A 21,714-nucleotide genomic window follows, 5' to 3' on the forward strand; every position below is an offset into this window, starting at 1 on the left:
TGATAAAAATTACAGACCTCTACATGCTTTGTAAGTAGGAAAACCTGCAAAATCGGCAGTGTATCAAATACTTGTTCTCCCCACTGTATATGGACGGAATTAATCGAACAAAAGGAACATTTGTGATGTTTATGGGACATATTGGAGTGCCAACAAAATAATCTCGTCAAAGGTAAGGCATGATTTATATTTTATTTATGCGTTTTGTGTCGTGCCTGCAGTGTTGAAATATGCTACACTCTCTTTGTTTACTGTTGTGCTATCATCAGATAATAGCATCTTATGCTTTCGCCGAAAAGCCTTTTTGAAATCTGACATGGTGGCTGGATTCACAACGAGTGTAGCTTTAATTTGGTGTCTTACATGTGTGATTTAATGAAAGTTTGATTTTATATCATTTTTTAAAATTTGGCGCTCTACATTTTCCCTGGCTATTGGCCAAGTGGGACGCTACCGTCCCACATATCCCAGAGAGCACAATCCTGTCTCAGAGCTCTACAGACAATTCCTTTGACCTCATGGCTTGGTTTTTGCTATGACATGCATTGTCAACTGTGGGACATTATATAGACAGGTGTGTGCCTTTCCAAATCATGTCCAATCAATTGAATTTACCACAGGTGGACTGAGTTGTAGAAACATCTCAAGGATGATCAATGAAAACAGGATGCACCTGAGCTCAATTTCAAGTCTCATAGAAAAGGGTCTGAATACTTATGTAAATAAGGTATTTTTGTTTTTTCGATTGAAAAAAATGAATAAATGCTTTCACTTTTTCATTGAGGTAGTGTGTGCAGATTGATAAGTAAAAACAATGAATTTAATTCATTTCAGGATACGATTGTAACAACAAAATGTGGGGTCTGGATATGTTTCAAATGCACTGTATAGCCATTGATTTTTGAATATAACTCATACATCCTTCTCACGAGTTTAGTTCAAATCTGTTATGATATTGTAAACAAACACAGCTTCAAAACATGGTTAAAAATGGATGGTCAGTCCTTGCATCTTTCGCTCTGCCTATGTATTTGAGTGGTTGCATTTGTTCAACCATTTCAGTGACCTTGTGTTTTGAGTGGCTCGATCCCCGGCCGAGTCATAAAAAGGACTGTAAAAATAGTACCCAGTGCATATATCTTCTTAGCACTCAGCATTAAGTAGACAGATTGGGGTAAGGCCCTGCGATAGACTAGCGTCCTGTCCAGGGGGTATACAAGCTGCCTCACGCTACAGAAACAGAAGATAGGCTCCTATGACCAGTCTATCGGCTTGTGCAAGGCTATTTTACTACATTTCTCCAGCCCCAACTCTCAGCTGTTTACTCCTCCCCCTTGTTATTTGAATCCCAGATTGCTCTCTTGTCAAAATAAGTGTATAAGGGAACCAAGATCGCACACAATGATACTTTTCAAACAGACAAATGTAGACATTTTCCTTTATTTTCTTTATAGCGGATTCAATCAAAGGCTGATGGAACTAGCTACTAGCTAGCTTGCTAAATCTGGCACATTTACAGAAATGTTGAATGATGTTCGTTTGTCCCTGTCAAATAAATGTTATAAATGAAATGAAATCTTCCCTACGCTTTTTTAACCAGTCTTCTACTGAGGAGAGGAGAATCTGCCGAGGAAGAGGATGCTTTTGCTCTTGTTATGCCTGATGAAGAAGAGGAAGGGATGGTCAGCTGTGAAGTGTTCCTCTCGGATCATACAGAACGCTATTATCCCAGCAGTGGCGGCGGCAGCCTCCGTCCCCTCCTCGTTCACCTCCACAAAGGCCTTATGGGCCACCGTAGACAGGAAGAGCCCCCCCTCCCCGTTCATCCCAGACAGGTCAGCCCTGCCCCCATCAAACACGTCCTTCATGCCCAGCTGGGTTAGGGGCTCGTTCAGCTCGTAGTCCTCCTCCAGTTTAAACTTGGGCAGGTGAACTATGACCTCTGTGCCCGTGTCCATGTTGTCCCTGCTGGTCCACTCGTCCAGTTTCTTCATGGTCAGCTCTCTCTCCAGCTAAAATGGTACATACAGTTAAAACCCAGTCAGTATAGAAAGAATGTGAAACACACACAGTTAAAACCCAATCAGGTTAGAGAGGCGTAGCAGCATTGACACTCCATACAGATGATAGATGATACTGTAGTAGTGTGATTTTCAGCAGCCTACCCGGGCCTGAGCCAAGTCCACCACCTAGTGGCAAATGATGCGTGGAAAATGCTAATATAGGTACCATGACTTGCATTGGATTTTGCCACAAATGCTAAAACGTTAGCATTTGGAAACCGTGCCAGGGAGACAAAACCAACGCATGGAATGCTGTCACAGTGGTTCTTCTTTAAAGGTTTAGAGCTTAGGCCGTGACCGTTAGTGGTAGATTCTGTCATTGCACCACACTATCACAAGGGGGAGTTAGAACGCTGATCTATCGGTAGTCTAAACTGTGGCACAAATTGACAATCTTTTCGAAAAATGTATGGAAATATTTTCAGTGTGAGTCTCTCTTCTCTGGCACTAGAGGCCTGCAATCAGGCAAAAAAACTGTTGGTGGTCCTGGAGTTAAGTTCTCTCTTAACTCCAGGACCACCAACAGTTTTTTTACCATCGACTGACGATTTTTGAAAAATAGGCAGGGTGGGCTTTTGGTTTCTCTCTCTCTGAAAACAGATATAAATCATTCTAAATAAAAAAAATTGCTTTATTTACCACAGTGTGAAAGAGGGATAGCCCCTCTATATAAAATGACTTTCTGAAACACGGAGTCCTTCTTTGCTGATGTGAAGAAGAAACAGAATGAAAGAGTCAGCATTTTGTCAGCATGAAGCTGAGTGACTCACTCATTCATGGCTTTGGATCAAAATAAATAAGTACCAACACTCTTTCTGATAGTCTTTAAAAATACATGTTTTGACCAAGTTAATCTGCTCATGTTGTGTGTGTCCAATTATTCGTGACATTGTGGTTACAATGAAAAATGTAAACAAAACAAATCGTATTCATAAAGAATAATCAGATGCATGTTGCAAGCTTTATTTTTCCAGCTTTTTTCTCCTACTCCTATTTATTTGATCTCCAGCACTGCGTCACCCTCTGCCTCATGGCCTCAAACTGCACCATTTTGTTTCTCTCCGTCGCCCACACGCACTTTAAACATTTGGATAATAAAGCATTTAAAGGCTGACATTGGTTGATTTTAGTACTTCTAACAGCCAAAATTCTAACTTTTAACATTCCCAGAAGGCATGGATTATTCTAAACTATTGCAGGCCTAAAACCTATGGGTTTAATCTTCTGAATTAATGATTATATTGAAGACAGAAGCCGCCCCTTAATGAGTTCCGAAAGCCGATCTGTTATCCAACGATTATTATTATTAACCCCGCATTCTAATTATATAAAAGCCCCTTAGATATTCTCACAGACCAGATTTGTCCTGACGAAAAATGCCCCTTAGATCTTAATTTAGAATCCTCCACTCCTCTAAATTGAATTAGATCTACAGGGACAACAGCAAAATGTTGGATAAAGCATATAATGTACAGTACAGTATTTGTTCATCAACATCTTTATGCTTTCGTCAATAAAATAATGATAAAAATACTCTTTCAAAATGTAGATGTTTATTTCAACTACTCTACATCTCAGCTACATAATCCCCAAGTCTAACAGTATTTTTGTAATGTCTAAAGTAGATTTTCCATTCCTCCTGAAAGCCATAATCTGCTCACTTAATGGAATAGAGATCTTGGTCATGGTGCTACAGTATGTTGTTACAGCAAAATCAAAGTGAGGACAATCAGAGATCTGCTGTATACTTATGGCCTATTGTAATCTGAGGTCACACCTTTCTAGTACTTCTCACCCGACCCAACCATCCATGGAGATCAGTGGACAAAGGGCTGGACAACAGACATGCAGACAACAGACATGCATGGTTCCCAAAAAAAGCAGTTAGTTTAGTTAGATTCTTAAAATGTGTTTCTGTACGCAGCATTTGTGTGTTTGTAGTCACTTTTAATATTCATTTATCTACCGTTTATTCTATAGGCCACTGTAATCGATTGGGCTCAGGGTGGTACCATTCTGCTCATCTGATGAAGATGCACATGGATCAGATTCAAACTTTGAAGACCGAGATTAAGTCATTGAAGGCAGACCATCCGAAAGAGAAACATTCTCTGAGGGCAGAGATACGGGCGACAGCTGATGCATTGGTCCAGAGCCAGGCGGTGTTGGCGGAGAGTCAGGTGGAGAATGACGCGTTGAAGAGGGCGAGGAACGAGATGGAGTCACAATCCATGCCAGGCACACCTGTGAGCTCTGGAACTTCACCTCCGACAGGCAGAGTCAACATACTTGGCGGGTTCATCAGTTCGTCGGTTCACCCTGACATTTCCATTCCTCTTCTGACAAGAAAACTTGACCAACTGCTCACCAGGCACAGCAAGGGCCGTCCGGACCGTTCCAAGGATGTGTAACCAAAGAGAGATACCACGAGTGGTCACAGAATACCAACTGGGATGGATCCTGAGACAAATGTGGCTTACCAGTGAACCTCCGGGTGTGTCTCAGAAGTTTCTGTCCTTGACTGATGGAACCCGAAAAAGCATTAAAGACCGTGTTAATGAGTACTTGAGGTCACAGAGAAAGTCTGGACATGGCCTGCTCTCCCTTACGTAAGGAATTAGGCACTTTACCATGTTTTCTATGTACTGTAGGCTATGTTTACTTGTCAGACTGCACAGTAGCTTAATAAACATACATTTCAAAACAGTAAAAAAAAAAATCTAATTTAATAATATATTTGTACCACTGTAGATGCTGTTTTTATTTACAGTAATTATGTACAGCTGGAGGAATTTTGAAAACATGTTTTCAAACACTTGTTTTTCACAAAAGGATACTCTAATAGCTTGGCTAGGTGTGAAAAATCCCCAAATTTGTGCCACAGTTTAGACTACCGATAGATAGTGCGGTCAGTTAGAGTTGAGTCCTATTGTATAGTGTAGCCTAAAGGCCAAAATGGGCAAACTACAATGTATTCGATACTTAAGTACTCTAAAAACAGATTTACCCCAACAAAAAAATGCATCAACCACTACAAATATATTAATTCATTATTAACCCTGCATTATAATTGTATAAAAGCCCCTTAGATATTAATTTAGAATCCTCTAAATGTAATACAATTTCTAAGGACATTTTATTGATCTGCCAGTATTTTCATTGAGAGATTCCGGTAAACTCTTTGATGTTTCCTTTTATGTGTCCTACCAATTATTATTGGATTATTCACCATGGCAACAAACTAAATGTATTTCTTAGTTAGGTTGGCTTTTGTGGAGATCAGACTATTTTCATTTGCAGGGATATTTGTGCGTTTTTGACCAAATGTAAGTCACAACAAATACTTATTTCACTTTTATAATATTCCTGTTGCTATTGCTATATGTAAATACAAGAAACGTGTATGTAACTTTCTTCACCAGTTCCCTTACCACTTTGTACAATTGTGTGATTAGCCTACCAGTTGGTGTAACTGTAATGTTAATTATCTTGAGAGGAACTATGGCGTGTTATTTTTCTCTTATTGTCAATTGTGTATAGAGACTGTTGACATTAGTATTTAATGTAATATTGTTTATTGGATTTACATTGTAGTATTTTCTATTTATTTTATCCTGTTTCCCTCTGTACACAGAGCACATGTATACTCTGGTTCATCATTAAAACTCCTAGACTGGTCTTCTGTGTCTGTCATCACTCTTTAACCAGATTGCAGTACAGTATCCGTTTACTCCCAGTGGCCTATCCACACATTAGAGAGCACCAGACGCTGTTTTAATAATATAACTTATTTTGAACGAAAGCCAGGAATGAGTAAGTCACTCAGCCCTATGCTGTTCCTGCTTCTGTTGTCTATTCTCATTACCCTGTTGGTTTCGTCAGACTGCACAGTAGCCTAGTAAACGTATTAATTTTAAAACAGTTTTTTAAAACCCAATTCAATAATATATTTGTACCACTGTAGATCCTGTGTTTTTATTTTTAGAATACAGTTGATTTACAGTTGGAGGCATTTTGAAAACATGTTTTCAAACACTTGTTTTTCACACAAGTGTAGCAGGTTGTTAATTAACAACGTTTACACTCCGAGAATGAGAATGGTAAATGACTGTAATTAAAAAATGTATTTAATACATTGGAATACAAAAGAAGCCATCCACCGAGGATGGGCTATTAGCAGGACAATAGGAAAGGAGGGTAGGGGGACCAATGTATTTAAAGACATTGCACAGTAGCCTAATACACATATGCATTTCGAAATAGTAAAAAAAATATTGAATTCAATAACATATTTCTACCACGGTAGATGCTGTGTTTTTGGTTGATGGCCAATATTAAAACAGTCAAATGCATTAGTGAATTCAATCGCTTTAGCTGACATGTTGTGGTTTATTCCTTGTTGAATTATTTAAGGCTCCTTTCTCTTTGTGCTGGAGTTCTTGAATACAAAAGAAGCCTTCCACCCTTGATAGGCTATCAGCAGGACTATAGACACTTGCCGAGTTTAGGGACTTTAAATGTATTAATGGATGTTTGTGAGGCATGTCACCTCTCCCATACTTTTGCATAGCCCACCAAATGCACTGTTTTCTAACCACATCTGGATGGATCCATAACAAATTACTATGGGAGTAAATATCACTGAATAACAGAAATATTGGAATAAAGTAGGCTAAAGAAGGCAACAAATTGTTGCTTACTGAAACTCCCAAAGTCATCCAATTGTTATAATAGGATTTGAAGCAATAGCCTACCCGCGTGTGGTCAACTATTTCAGCACCATTTTGTGCTGCTCTGAGACAAGCATGGGGACTGGGCTTGATAAATCAATGAGATTTTATACCAATCTCAATCTCCGTTTAATCTCCGATACCCAATCTCCGTTTGGGTATTGGTTAGCCTACAATTAGGGTGGGAAATATTAGGATTATTTTGCCCTTCACTCGCAGTCACTTAGTAGCCTAGGCCTACTCCCGACCGGTCACGTTGTACAGCGCCATATTTTCTTAATATTAAAAACCGGCAAATGCATTCCTGAATTCAATTACTTTAGCCGACATGTTGAGGTTTATTCATTGTTTAAATATTCATGGCTCCCTTTGTTATTTCAATTTATAACTAAAATGCTTGAATGCATTTAAAGACATGTAAGACTTGTATGCTGTATGATGACACGCACAAATTAACTAATGATTGATTGATATACTGTATATTGAAGTAGGCCTGTATGCCAATAAGTAAGTTACGCTATAACAGCTCTTAAGGACTCTTAAGTCTACAGCTCCATGTCATTTCAATAACTTAACTTCTCAAAGATGCCCTCTAGTGGTCAAACTAGCATTAATGGTAACAATGGCTGACACTTAAATAACGTGCCATAGAATTCTGCGGCACCCCACAAGCTGTGCTGCAGTATGACACAACTTTCAAAGGAAGAACAACTGTACCTTGTCCATAGTCTGTTTTCAGGGTAAGGAAACCAATGTAAATTTGTAATTTGGGTGAAGTATCACTTTAACTATAGGACGTTTTGTAGTGTATCAAACAGAGGGACAGCGAAGCAAACCCGGGTTGCTGGCATGAAAGGCAAAACCCCCTACGCATCGAGCCAATAGGGTTAACCCACTTTGTGGGAATTGTAACATGGCTCATGAGTAAGGATTGCTTCAGTAGTGTGAAAAGGTTACAGGAGGTTGTGTATACCTTCACTAGGGGATCAGATCCATCAGTGGCCTCCTCAGGTAGCAGGACAAACATACTGAGCTCCTCGTCCACATACGGAAGCTCCACGATCTGGAGGTTATAGTCTGGGACGTAGTTAAAGGGGAACTTCTTCATCTGGTGCATCATCTGAACTGGCTTGCTTTCATTCTGAAAAATCGCAGAATATAACAGACACGGAGAATGAGTTCATCTGACCACCATGTAATTCACAATAGGCCTATACAGTGTAACTTGGAGGTTTGTTTTGTCTCTTGGATGACACACAAATGTGTCAAATCTTTGCCTGTACCATTGCTAAAAATAAGGCCCATTTAAAGTGAGCTTTTGAATCCTTTTTGGTTTAATATACATTTTCATCATATCTTCTAGCAGTGTATTATATAATTATATTATTTAATTACTGCGCATAGATATCTATCTAAATATTATTGACAATATTGACCTGGTTTAGTTTGAAGGGCATCTCTTTGGTGTCTTTTTGGTCAAATCGATTCAGCCAGTTTCCTTTGAAGTAGATGGCGTTGACTAGAGCCAACCTTGTCATAACATTGACTGTCCCCGGCTTCAGCAGATCTTTGATTTTATCTGTAAACACAAACATACAAACACACATGCACGTACACAGACAAAATGAAACAATCTAAACCAAAAGCAACTCTAAAACAAGAAGTACCATATGGTTCTAATTATGTCATTTAAGCAAAGACACATGTTGAGTTCCATGTTAGCCGATCCTACTTACAGATCTGATGGTTCAATCAATCAAATGCATTTATAAAGCCCATTTTACATCAGCAAATGTCACAAAGTGCTTATACAGAAACCCAGCCTAACACCCTAAACAGCAAGCATTGCCGATGTAGAAGCATGGTGGCTAGGAAAAACAGCCTAGTAAGGCAAGAACCTAGGAAGAAACTCAGAGAGGAACCAGGCTTTGAGGGGGTGGCCAGTTCTCTTCTGGCTGTACATGGCCATTAAGGCTAGATTGTTCTTCAAGATGTTCAAACGTCCAGCTGTCCAGCAAAATTAAGGCAGTTATACATTTTAAAAACATTACATTCATAACAGATTTGACAACATATTAAGTGTGTGCCCTCAGGCCCCTACTCTACTACCACATATCTATAACGTATCTATATGTTGTCATGTGTTATTTGACCAGCAGGGTCAAATAATAATGGTTGCTGTTCTTTATTCTAATCTAATGTGTGTGTTTAGTGTATGCTGTTGTATTTATGTTGTGTTTTTTCCTCCCTGTATTGCACTACAAATTTCCCAATTTGGACAATATACAGTACCAGTCCAAGGTTTGGACACACCTACTCATTCAAGGGTTTTTGTTTATTTGTACTATTTTCTACATTGTAGAGTAATAGTGAAGACATCAACACTATGAAATAGCACGTACAGAATCATGTATTAACCAAAAAAGTGTTAAACAAATCCAAATATATTTTATATTCTAGATTCTTCAAAGTAGACACCCTTTGCTTTGATGACAGCTTTGCACACTCTTGGCATTCTTTTCCAACAGTCTTGAAGGAGTTCCCACACATGCTGAGCACTTGTTGGCTGATTTTCCTTCACCCTGCAGTCCAACTCATCCCAAACCATCTCAATTGGGTTGAGGTCATGTGATTGTGGAGGCCAGGTCATCTGATGCAGCACTCCATCACTCTCCTTGGTCAAATAGCCCTTACACAGCCTGGAGGTGTGTTTTGGGTCATTGTCCTTTTGAAAAACAAATGATAGTCCCACTAAGCGCAAACCAGATGGGATGGCGTATCGCTGCAAAATGCATGATCTCTTATACACTATTTTAGGCCCAGCTGTTGGAACTTTGGCTTTCCTGAATATAGCCACTATATCGTGATCACTGCATCCAATGGGTACTGATACAGCTTTAGAACAAAGTTCTACAGTATTAGTAAAAATGTGATAGATACATGGGGATGATCTTGTTCCTGTAGTGTTTGTAAACACCTTGGTAGGTTGATTAATAACCTGAACCAGATTACAGGCACTGGTGTTATTAGGCCCGAGACTTTGAAGCAAGTCTCTTCTTCTTATTGGTGTCCTTTAGTAGTGGTTTCTTTGCAGCAATTCGACCATGAAGGCCTGATTCACGCAGTCTCCTCTGAACAGTTGATGTTGAGATGTGTCTGTTACTTGAACTCTGTGAAGCATTTGAGGTGCAGTTAACTCTAATGAACTTATTCTCTGCAGCAGAGGTAACTCTGGGTCTTCCTTTCCTGTGGCGGTCCTCATGAGAGCTAGTTTCATCATAGCGATTGATGGTTTTTACGACTGCACTTGAAACTTTCAAAGTTCTTGACATTTTCCGGATTGACTGACATTCATGTCTTAAAGTAATGATGGACTGTCGTTTCTCTTTGCTTATTTGAGCTGTTCTTGCCATAATACAGTGGCTTGCGAAAGTATTCACCCCTCTTGGCAATTTTCCTATTTTGTTGCCTTACAACCTAGAATTAAAATTGATTTCTGGGGGGTATGATTTGATTTACACAACATGCCTACCACTTTAAAGATGCAAAATATGTTTTATTGTGAAACAAACAAGAAATAAGAAAGAAAAAAACTTGAGTGTGCATAACTATTCACCCCCCCAAAGTCAATACTTTGTACAGCACCTTTTGCAGCAATTACAGCTGCACATCTCTTGGGGTATGTCTCTATAAGCTTGGCACATCTAGCCACTGGGATCTTTGCCCATTCTTCAAGGCAAAACTGCTCCAGCTCCTTCAAGTTGGATGTGTTTCGCTGGTGTACAGCAATCTTTAAGTCATACCACAGACTCTCAACTGGATTGAGGTCTGGGCTTTGACTAGGCCATTCCAAGACATTTAAATGTTTCCCCTTAAACCACTCAAGTGTTTCTTTAGCAGTATACTTAGGGTCATTTTCCTGCTGGAAGGTGAACCTCCGTCCCAGTCTCAAATCTCTGGAAGACTGAAACAGGTTTCCCTCAATAATTTCCCTGTATTTAGCACCATCCATCATTCCTTCAATTCTGACCAGTTTCCCAGTCCCTGCCAATGAAAAACATCCCACAGCATGATGCTGCCACCACCATGCTTCACTGTGGGGATGGTGTTCTCGGGGTAATGAGAGGTGTTGGGTTTGTGCCAGACATAGCGTTTTCTTGATGGCCAAAGAACAATTTTTTTTCTTCTCATCTGACCATAGTACCTTCTTCCATATGTTTGTGGAGTCTCCCACATGCCTTTGGCGAACACCAAACGTGTTTGCTTATTTTTTCTATAATAATGGCTTTTTTTCTGGCCACTCCTCCGTAAAGCCCAACTCTGTGGAGTGTACGGCTTAAAGTGGTCCTATGGACAGATACCCCAATCTCCGCTGTGGAGCTTTGCAGCTCCTTCAGGGTTATCTTTGGTCTCTTTGTTGCCTCTGTGATTAATTAATGCCCTCCTTGCCTGGTATGTGAGTTTTGGTGGGCGGCCCTCTCTTGGCAGGTTTGTTGTGGTGCCATATTCTTTCAATATTTTAATAATGGATTTAATGGTGCTCCGTGGGATTTTCAAAGTTTCTGATATTTTTTTATAACCCAACCCTGATCTGTACTTCTCCACAACTTTGTCCCTGACCTGTTTGGAGAGCTCCTTGGTCTTCATGGTGCTGCTTGCTTGGTGGTGCCCCTTGCTTAGTGGTGTTGCAGACTCTGGGGCCTTTCAGAACAGGTGTATATATACTAAGATCATGTGACAGATCATGTGACACTTAGATTGCACACAGGTGGACTTTATTTAACTAATTATGTGACTTCTGAAGGTAATTGGTTGCTCCAGATCTTATTTAGGGGCTTCATAGCAAAGGGGGTGAATACATATGCATGCACCACTTTTCCGTTTTTATTATTTTTTTAATTTTAATTTCACTTCACCAAATTGGACTATTTTGTGTATGTCCATTACATGAAATCCAAATAAAAATCCATTTAAATTACAGGTTGTAATGCAACAAAATAGGAAAAACGCCAAAGGGGATGAATACTTTTGCAAGGCACTGTATGGACTTGGTCTTTTACCAAATAGGGCTATCTTCTGTATACCACCCCTACCTTGTCACAACACAACTTATTCGCTCAAACGCATTAAGAAGGAAAGAAATTCCAAATGAAATTTTAACAAGACACACCTGTTAATTGAAATGCATTCCAGGTGACAACCTCATGAAGCTGGTTGAGAGAATGCCAAGAGTGTGCAAAGCTGCCATCAAGGCAAACGGTGGCTACTTTGAAGAATCTGAAATCTAAAATATTTGTTGAACACTTTTTTGGTTACTACATGATTCCATATGTGTTATTTCATGGGCTTGATGTCTTCACTATTATTCTACAATGTAGAAAACTGAAAAAATAAGATAACCCCTGGAAAGAGAAGGTGTGTCCAAACTTGTGACTGTTATTGTATGTGATTGACTAACTGAATGATTGATTGATATGTTGAATGATCATACTCGCTGTCTGCTGCTCCACCCAGCCGTTGATCTCTCCTCTGGTCTCCTCTGCTGCGCCGAGGAAATCCACTGCCTTCGTGTCTGCATGGTAGAAATTGTGGGTGGATTCTAAAAACTCCTACAGCAGAGTGAAACAGTTCAAATAGCATATAGAGGACAGTAAAACCCATACAGCAGAGAGAACAGTTCAATAAGCATATAGGGAAACACAGTAGAACTTCTGGGGAAAGTAATAACACAGCCAGTCTGTTGTCTGTTTCAATAAAGCCCTATTCGCACAGGACTAGTATTACTAGAGAACATTGGGTATGTAATTATTACCTCAGCATATCCGTAAATGTGATAAGATTGTATAGATTAGTAAACTGTAAAGTGGTAGTGTGGCTGTTACTTGCATGAAAAGTATAATTTATAGTGAAACTCACAGTCAGGAAGTTGCAGGTCTTCTCTCCATACAGACGGTTGGCCAGTTTCAGGATGTAAGATGCAGAGGGAGAGTTGATATCTCCATTGAGTGTCTGGAAATCTGTGTGGACGTCTTTCGTCAAGTTGAATGACAGAACCTGGGGAGAATTCAGAGAGGAAAGATGGTTAAAGTGATGATGATGGGGGTTAGGGTTGCAAAACAACTGATAATTTACCAAAGTTACCAGCATTTTTGGTCATTTACAGTTAATCTATTGCAATTGATGGTAACTTTGGTAAATACTGTATACTTGAATAACTTTTAAAAAATGTATTCGTACAAAATATTCATTTTTATATCTGTGTCCATGTTGTCCATGAGTTTCTAACGGATAAATTATGAGAAAATAGCGTAATTAATGAAAAAAACAAATTCTAATTAACAATGGAATCATTTTCAACTCTTCCAACTTTTTTCACAACTGCCACCAGTTAAGTGCCAAAACATTTACAACAAAGACATATTAACATAGCAAAATAAATAAAAGAGTATAAAAATATTTAATGCTGAACTCCTCATTTTAAATACGAATGAACGCTACTCAACAAGTTGATGGGTTATATTTAGAATAATATTTTACAGCTTTGTCAAAAAAAGAAATACATTTTAAAATCCTATTATTTTATATATTTTACGTTATAAAAATGTCTCAATCATACCCCATTTTCCTAAATTCTGGTAGTTTACTGGTAAACTTAGAATGTTATCGGTAATATACCCTCCCCTTGCAACCCTTTGAGCGATGATGATGAAATTAATAAAGGTGACTAAATCAAGCTTGGACTGTGTGTAGATAAAGTGCAGTGTACATCTCGCACACAAAGAGATTGTTGTAGTGTAATACGCTACTGTAAATGTACAGCTTTGCTTGGACACTGACTGACTCCGGGGGTGCATCCCAAATGGCACCCTATTATTCCCTGCCTATAGCCCTATGGGCCCTGGTCAAAAGTAGTACACTATATAGGGAATAGGGTGCCATTTGGGAAAAAGTAACCTGTGGGTTTATAGCCCTCTCCATGGTAACTAGCTGGACAGTGTCTTCCCTGACGTAGATACTGCTGTGGTACGTTCCTAAGTACAAGTCGAGTAGCAATAGTCAGAGTTAGTCATGTCTTCTATCTATGTTACACGTAGCCTACTTTAAGCGTGTGTATGTGTGTCTATCTCTCTCTGTGCGTATCTGTGTGTGTGTGTGCGTGTGTTCATGTCTGTGTATCTGAGTGTGTGTGCGTTACCTTTGCCATCTGAGCAGCTGTGTCTCCTTTAGCTCCCAGGTAGACCATGGCCAGAGCTGAGCTGATACTGAAGGGGGAGATGAAGACATTCCCTGTGTTGGTCTGACCCAGAGTGCGGTACAGCTCCAAGGCAAAGGCTGTGTTAGAGCTGCTGAGAGAAGCCATGGCTGATGACTGATCTGTCTGAAGAAAGGAGATTACAGTATTGTTTGACATATGCAGACTAATCAGATCTACACTGATTTTAATGTGACAATATGAAGTTTTGCAGCATCTTAAGTGACCAAAATCTACTCCACACATCTCCCCATCACTAGCCTATTTCATTTTGGAAATAAAGTTATCATTGATCCTGCATGAATTCTGATCCGATTCACTCTAGTTTGGGCCAACACTGTATAGGCTACTCAATGACATTGACAATAGAGAAATAGCTTCTAAGGCAGAATGTTATTGTTCATTTTAACCCAGTGTGCTTGCACCCATACATACCAATTACTACAGGTGTGTGCCTTTCTAAATCATGTCCAGTCAATTGAAAATACCACTGGTGAACTCTAATCAAGTTGTAGAAGCATTTCAAATCAAATCAAATGTTATTAGTCACATGCGCAGAATACAACAGACCTTACAGTGAAATGCTTACTTACGAGCCCCTAACCAACGGTGCAGATTCAAAAAAAAAAAATATGGATAAGAATAAGAGATAAAAGTAACAAGTAATTAAAGAGCAGCAGTAAAAAATAACAATATATACAGGGGGGTGCCGGTACAGAGTCAATGTGTGGGGGAACCGGATAGTTGAGGTAGTATGTACATGTAGGTAGTTATTAAAGTGACTATGCATAGATGACAACAGAGAGTGGCAGTGGTGTGGAGAGGGGAGGGGGGGGGGGGGGCAATGCAAATAGTCTGGGTAGCCATTTGACTAGATGTTCAGGAGTCTTCTGGCTTGGCTTGGTTGAAGCTGTTTAGAAGCCTCTTGGACCTAGACTTGGTGCTCCGGTACCGCTTGCCGTGCAGTAGCAGAGAGAACAGTCTATGACGAGGGTGGCTGGAGTCTTTCACAATTTTTAGGGCCTTCCTTTTACACCGCCTGGTATAGAGGTCCAGGATGGCAGGACGCTTGGCCTCAGTGATGTACTGGACCGTTCGCACTACCCTCTGTAGTGCCTTGCGGTCGGAGGCCGAGCAGCTGCCATACCAGGCAGTGATGCAACCAGTCAGGATGCTCTCGATGGTGCAACTGTAGAACCTTTTGAGGATCTGAGGGCCCATCTCCTGAGGGGGAATAGATTTTGTCGTGCCCGCTTTACGACTGTCTTGGTGTGCTTGGACCATGTTAGTTTGTTGGTGATGTGGACACCAAGGAACTTGAAGCTCTCAACCTACTCCACTGCAGCACCGTCGTGGGAGAATGGGGGTGTGCCTGGTCCTCTTTTTCCTGTAGTTCACAATCATCTCCTTTGTCTTGATCACGTTGAGGGAGAGGTTGTTGTCCTGGCAGCCTCTCAAGGTTGATCAATGGAAACAGGATGCACCTGAGCTCAATTTCGAGTCTCATAGCAAAGGGTTTAAATACTTATGCAACTGTTTTTCATTTTTTATACATTTGCAAAAATGTATAAAAACCTGTTTTCGCTTTTTCATTATGGGGTATTGTGTGTAGATTACTGAGGAATTGTTTTATAAAAAATAAAAAAATGTAATAGCAAACAAAGAAGAAAGGCTTTTGAAAAAGTAACAATTTTTCATAAAATTATACCGTTTTCTTAGCTAGCTAAGTTGTTTACCTGTTGCTAGGCAGTTGCTAGGGACATTCCTGAAAGAAGCTAGCTAGCTAACAAGGAGTGTCTAGTTGGCAGAAGAGAAGAAGGGACAAAGAAGGGACAAAGTGGGACAAAATAAGGACAGAAGAAAAGGGAAAGGGGACATTAAGGTGAAGCAGTCCTCTAAAGACACAAAAGACAATAATACAAGAAACAACACTTCTATTGCCTCTCCCTCTACGATACGCACTTCCGGTTTGGTTTGGAGCGAGTAGTTGCATTCCGCTTTGCTCCACAGGTAGTATTACAGGTAGTATTACATTTCATTTCATTACAGTACAACAGTTTGATTTGTTTGATCTTAGCTGGCTACATAGCCGTCTTTGTATCCAAGATAATTGTGTAGTCTAGAGTAATTGTCGAGGTTACCTAGCCAGTTAGAGGTTACCTAGCCAGCTACACTTTCAAACAAAGTCAACAACGCAGCCACTGCTAGCTAGCCTATTTCACCAGCCAGCAGTACTATATCATTTTAGTCAATAAGATTTTTTGCAACGTAAGCTTAACTTTCTGAACATTCGAGACGTGTAGTCCACTTGTCATTCCAATCTCCTTTGCATTAGCGTAGCCTCTTCTGTAGCCTGTCAACTATGTGTCTGTCTATCCCTGTTCTCTCCTCTCTGCACAGACCATACAAACGCTTCACACCGCGTGGCCGCTGCTACTCTAACCTGGTGGTCCCAGCGCGCACGACCCACGTGGAGTTCCAGGTCTCAGGCAGCCTCTGGAACTGCCGATCTGCGGCCAACAAGGCAGAGTTCATCTCAGCCTATGCTTCCCTCCAGTCCCTCGACTTCTTGGCACTGACGGAAACATGGATTACCACTGATAACACTGCTACTCCTACTGCTCTCTCCTCGTCTGCCCACGTGTTCTCGCACACCCCGAGAGCTTCTGGTCAGCGGGGTGGTGGCACTGGGATCCTCATCTCTCCCAAGTGGACATTCTCTCTTTCTCCCCTGACCCATCTGTCTATCGCCTCCTTTGAATTCCATGCTGTCACAGTTACCAGCCCTTTCAAGCTTAACATCCTTATCATTTATCGCCCTCCAGGTTCCCTTGGAGAGTTCATCAATGAGCTTGACGCCCTGATAAGTTCCTTTCCTGAGGATGGCTCACCTCTCACAGTTCTGGGTGACTTTAACCTCCCCACGTCTACCTTTGACTCATTCCTCTCTGCCTCCTTCTTTCCACTCCTCTCCTCTTTTGACCTCACCCTCTCACCTTCCCCCCCTACTCACAAGGCAGGCAATACGCTTGACCTCATCTTTACTAGATGCTGTTCTTCCACTAATCTCATTGCAACTCCCCTCCAAGTCTCCGACCACTACCTTGTATCCTTTTCCCTCTCGCTCTCATCCAACACTTCCCACACTGCCCCTACTCGGATGGTATCGCGCCATCCCAACCTTCGCTCTCTCCGTGGCTCGATGACTCATTGCGAGCTCACAGAACAGGGCTCCGGGCAGCCGAGCGGAAATGGAGGAAAACTCGCCTCCCTGCGGACCTGGCATCCTTTCACTCCCTCCTCTCTACATTCTCCTCTTCTGTCTCTGCTGCTAAAGCCAATTTCTACCACTCTAAATTCCAAGCATCTGCCTCTAACCCTAGGAAGCTCTTTGCCACCTTCTCCTCCCTCCTGAATCCTCCTCCCCCTCCTCCCCCCTCCTCCCTCTCTGCTGATGACTTCGTCAACCATTTTGAAAAGAAGGTCGACGACATCCGATCCTCGTTTGCTAAGTCAAACGACACCGCTGGTTCTGCTCACACTGCCCTACCCTGTGCTTTGACCTCTTTCTCCCCTCTCTCTCCAGATGAAATCTCGCGTCTTGTGACGGCCGGCCGCCCAACAACCTGCCTGCTTGACCCTATCCCCTCCTCTCTTCTCCAGACCATTTCCGGAGACCTTCTCCCTTACCTCACCTCGCTCATCAACTCATCCTTGACTGCTGGCTACGTCCCTTCCGTCTTCAAGAGAGCGAGAGTTGCACCCCTTCTGAAAAAACCTACACTCGATCCCTCCGATGTCAACAACTACAGACCAGTATCCCTTCTTTCTTTTCTCTCCAAAACTCTTGAACGTGCCGTCCTTGGCCAGCTCTCCTGCTATCTCTCTCAGAATGACCTTCTTGATCCAAATCAGTCAGGTTTCAAGACTAGTCATTCAACTGAGACTGCTCTTCTCTGTGTCACGGAGGCGCTCCGCACTGCTAAAACTAACTCTCTCTCCTCTGCTCTCATCCTTCTAGACCTATCGGCTGCCTTTGATACTGTGAACCATCAGATCCTCCTCTCCACCCTCTCCGAGCTGGGCATCTCCGGCGCGGCCCACGCTTGGATTGCGTCCTACCTGACAGGTCGCTCCTACCAGGTGGCGTGGCGAGAATCTGTCTCCGCACCACGTGCTCTCACCACTGGTGTCCCCCAGGGCTCTGTTCTAGGCCCTCTCCTATTCTCGCTATACACCAAGTCACTTGGCTCTGTCATATCCTCACATGGTCTCTCCTATCATTGCTATGCAGACGACACACAATTAATCTTCTCCTTTCCCCCCTCTGATAACCAGGTGGTGAATCGCATCTCTGCATGTCTGGCAGACATATCAGTGTGGATGACGGATCACCACCTCAAGCTGAACCTCGGCAAGACGGAGCTGCTCTTCCTCCCGGGGAAGGACTGCCCGTTCCATGATCTCGCCATCACGGTTGACAACTCCATTGTGTCCTCCTCCCAGAGTGCTAAGAACCTTGGCGTGATCCTGGACAACACCCTGTCGTTCTCAACTAACATCAAGGCGGTGACCCGTTCCTGTAGGTTCATGCTCTACAACATTCGCAGAGTACGACCCTGCCTCACGCAGGAAGCGGCGCAGGTCCTAATCCAGGCACTTGTCATCTCCCGTCTGGATTACTGCAACTCGCTGTTGGCTGGGCTCCCTGCCTGTGCCATTAAACCCCTACAACTCATCCAGAACGCCGCAGCCCGTCTGGTGTTCAACTTTCCCAAGTTCTCTCACGTCACCCCGCTCCTCCGCTCTCTCCACTGGCTTCCAGTTGAAGCTCGCATCCGCTACAAGACCATGGTGCTTGCCTACGGAGCTGTGAGGGGAACGGCACCTCCGTACCTTCAGGCTCTGATCAGGCCCTACACCCAAACAAGGGCACTGCGTTCATCCACCTCTGGCCTGCTCGCCTCCCTACCTCTGAGGAAGTACAGTTCCCGCTCAGCCCAGTCAAAACTGTTCGCTGCTCTGGCACCCCAATGGTGGAACAAACTCCCTCACGACGCCAGGTCAGCGGAGTCAATCACCACCTTCCGGAGACACCTGAAACCCCACCTCTTTAAGGAATACCTAGGATAGGATAAAGTAATCCTTCTAACCCCCCCCCCCTTAAAAGAGTTAGATGCACTATTGTAAAGTGGTTGTTCCACTGGATATCATAAGGTGAATGCACCAATTTGTAAGTCGCTCTGGATAAGAGCGTCTGCTAAATGACTTAAATGTAAATGTAAATGTAATAAATTTTAGAATCAGTCTGTAATGTAACAAAATGTGGAAAAAGTCAAGGGGTCTGAATACTTTCCGAAGGCACTGTATATTCAACAGCTGAAAGCAAAATGCATGTAGGCTACAAGTGTAGGCCGACAAATCATGCTACTGTAGTGTTGCTTGGGATTAGGAAGACTAATATTTGTCACTTACCGGTTCTGCTTCTCTGTGTGTGAAAAGCCCCGATATCCACTGTTCCAGTGAAAGAGAAACGAAACAGACTTAAAGAAAGCAACTAGGTAACGCCTTCCTCAGCAGAGAACTGCAAATAAGCCCTGGAAATTTGCCGCATGCCCAAGTCATTTGGTGTGTCCTTTAATATAGGCTATGCACTGCTCTACCGAGCCATAAAACTGGGTGGGGACTGAATATACAGGCCTGTCTACTTTGCGTAAGTCAGTTCGCCTATTGATATTGTCAGTAAGAGTGAGTTCATTTTCACTAGGCTACTACCTGCTGGACTTTGGTCCCTCTGCCATACCTGCCCTGCTAAGATATAGGATGTCCAAGCAGGGAACCCACATTTCAGGATGACTTTAATGATTAACACATACACAACTTCAAAGCAGAGTCAGAGCAGACAGACGCCATTACCAGTCACACCTTGAAATAACCAATCAATATTAAGCCAGATGACTTTTGTTTTCTCTGATACATTCCTGTCTTCTTCAACATATAGCAGGCAGGTGAGTTTCTGTCTCAGTCCCGTTTCAGTTTCCACCCTTTTCTTTCTTATTTTTTACTTTTTTTATTTAACCTTTATTTAACTAGGCAAGTCAGTTAAGAACAAATTCTTATTTACAATGACGGCCTTATCAGTCACTCCAAATGGGGTAATCCATGGTGACCAATGCAGAACAAACATGACTGATTCTCACTACCAATACCTCGCCCCGCCCTCCCTTTCCGCCCCTCTCTCTCTCTCTTGGCTGAGGTCACCAACGCTCCCCAACAGTACCAAAACGAGGGAACAGACAAAGACAGAAAGGGGACATACAGACAGGGGGACAGAAACTGCCACACCTGATTCAGTTAGTCAAAGGCTTGATTATTAGTAGACTTATTGAATCAGGTGTGTCAGTTTGCGTTACATTTTTGGGGGAATGTCTGGGTGGGGGCCGAGGAGAAGGTTGGAAAACCCTGACGCTTTCTGACCTTGACTTAATTCCCTAATAATTCCAGCACCTTCACGCGCAAAAATACAATGAATAGTTAGTTAAACAGTTAAACAGCCCATAGTTAGTTAGTTAGCCCTGACCTCAATCCTATAGAACATTTTTGGGCAGAACTGAAAAAGTGTGTGCGAGCGAGAAGGCCTACAAACCTGACTCAGTTACACCAGCTCTGTCAGGAGGAATGGGCCAAAATTCACCCAACTTATTGTGGGAAGCTTGTGGAAGGCTTCCTGAAACATTTGACCCAAGTTAAACAATTTAATGGCAATGCTACCAAACACTAATGGAGTGTATGTAAACTTCTGACCCACTGGAAATGTGATGAAAGAAATAAAAGCTGAAATAAATCATTCTCTCTCCTTTTATTCTGACATTTCACATTCTTAAAATAAAGTGGTGATCCTAACTGACCTTAGACAGGGCATTGTTATTCGGATTAAATGTCAGGAATTGTGAAAAACTGAGTTTAAATGTATTTGGCTAAGGTGTATGTAAACTTCCGACTTCAACTGTACCCCCTTTATTTATTCTACGGTGCTGACTTGGTATACAGGGAGAATACGGTAAGAACGGCCCATGTTCTGAATTCTCTCGCTGTACATTTCAAAAGTGCTAAATAAATAGTTATATTGACTACGTCTGTCCTAGCTTGCTCATTATGGATTTCTTCTTATGCACTCATCGTCCCCTTATATCATAGTTTGTACATCTCAATTGTCAGTAGAAACCACATGTGTTTAAGAAAGTCAGCCATATCAGCTGTTTTTTTTTAAGACAGTAAATGAGGCTGAATGAACTGTTTCACTGCCAGACAAGGCTCAGCTGATAGCCAGATGTAACAGTGGTAAGTTGTTGGGACTGCTGTTTGGCCCTAACAGTTTGTGGTCACCGCTATAGTCCAATGAATGTATTGTTTAGGGTTGTGTTGCGTTGTTTTGTTTTGTGGCTTTTCTGGCATACATCTATTAACAATTTGGGGAGTTTGCCCCACCAAGATTTACATGTTAAATCGCCACTGAAAATGACTCAAGTAAAACAAGTCACCCAGTAAAATACTACTTGAGTAAAAGTAAAAAAATATTTGGTTTTAAATATACTTAATTATTAAACGTCAATGTAAATGCCTAAATATGCTTAGGTATCAAAAGTAAAAGTATAAATAATTAAAAATT

The 21,714-nt window shown here is 41.8% G+C and overlaps 1 protein-coding gene across 1 annotated transcript; it reads right to left on the minus strand.

Moving 5' to 3' along the window:
* Nucleotides 1-1,421: 1,421 nt before the first annotated feature.
* On the minus strand, nt 1,422-19,807 carry LOC139578664 (leukocyte elastase inhibitor-like). The gene is made up of 7 exons (XM_071406585.1): nt 19,521-19,807; nt 13,989-14,171; nt 12,710-12,847; nt 12,285-12,402; nt 8,230-8,372; nt 7,767-7,934; nt 1,422-2,012 (listed from the first exon to the last, which is right to left on the minus strand). The coding sequence occupies exons 2-7, from the start codon at nt 14,151-14,153 to the stop codon at nt 1,605-1,607; spliced, it is 1,140 nt and encodes a 379-aa protein (XP_071262686.1). The 5' UTR covers nt 14,154-14,171; nt 19,521-19,807; the 3' UTR covers nt 1,422-1,604.
* Between the last annotated feature and the right edge of the window lie 1,907 nt (nt 19,808-21,714).

The sequence above is a fragment of the Salvelinus alpinus genome, chromosome 6 (assembly GCF_045679555.1).
Source record: "Salvelinus alpinus chromosome 6, SLU_Salpinus.1, whole genome shotgun sequence".
In the NCBI taxonomy this organism is placed as follows: Eukaryota; Metazoa; Chordata; class Actinopteri; order Salmoniformes; family Salmonidae; genus Salvelinus; species Salvelinus alpinus.

Bases quoted from the DNA above. Each gene is read 5' to 3' on its own strand.
- LOC139578664 (XM_071406585.1), bottom strand. From the start codon at position 14,153: ATGGCTTCTCTCAGCAGCTCTAACACAGCCTTTGCCTTGGAGCTGTAC. The intron at 12,403-12,709 runs GTGAGTTTCACT...ACTCTGCTGTAG, and splicing joins AGACCTGCAACTTCCTGACT to GAGTTTTTAGAATCCACCCA. The intron at 2,013-7,766 runs GTATACACAACC...GTACCATTTTAG, and splicing joins GATCTGATCCCCTAGTGAAG to CTGGAGAGAGAGCTGACCAT.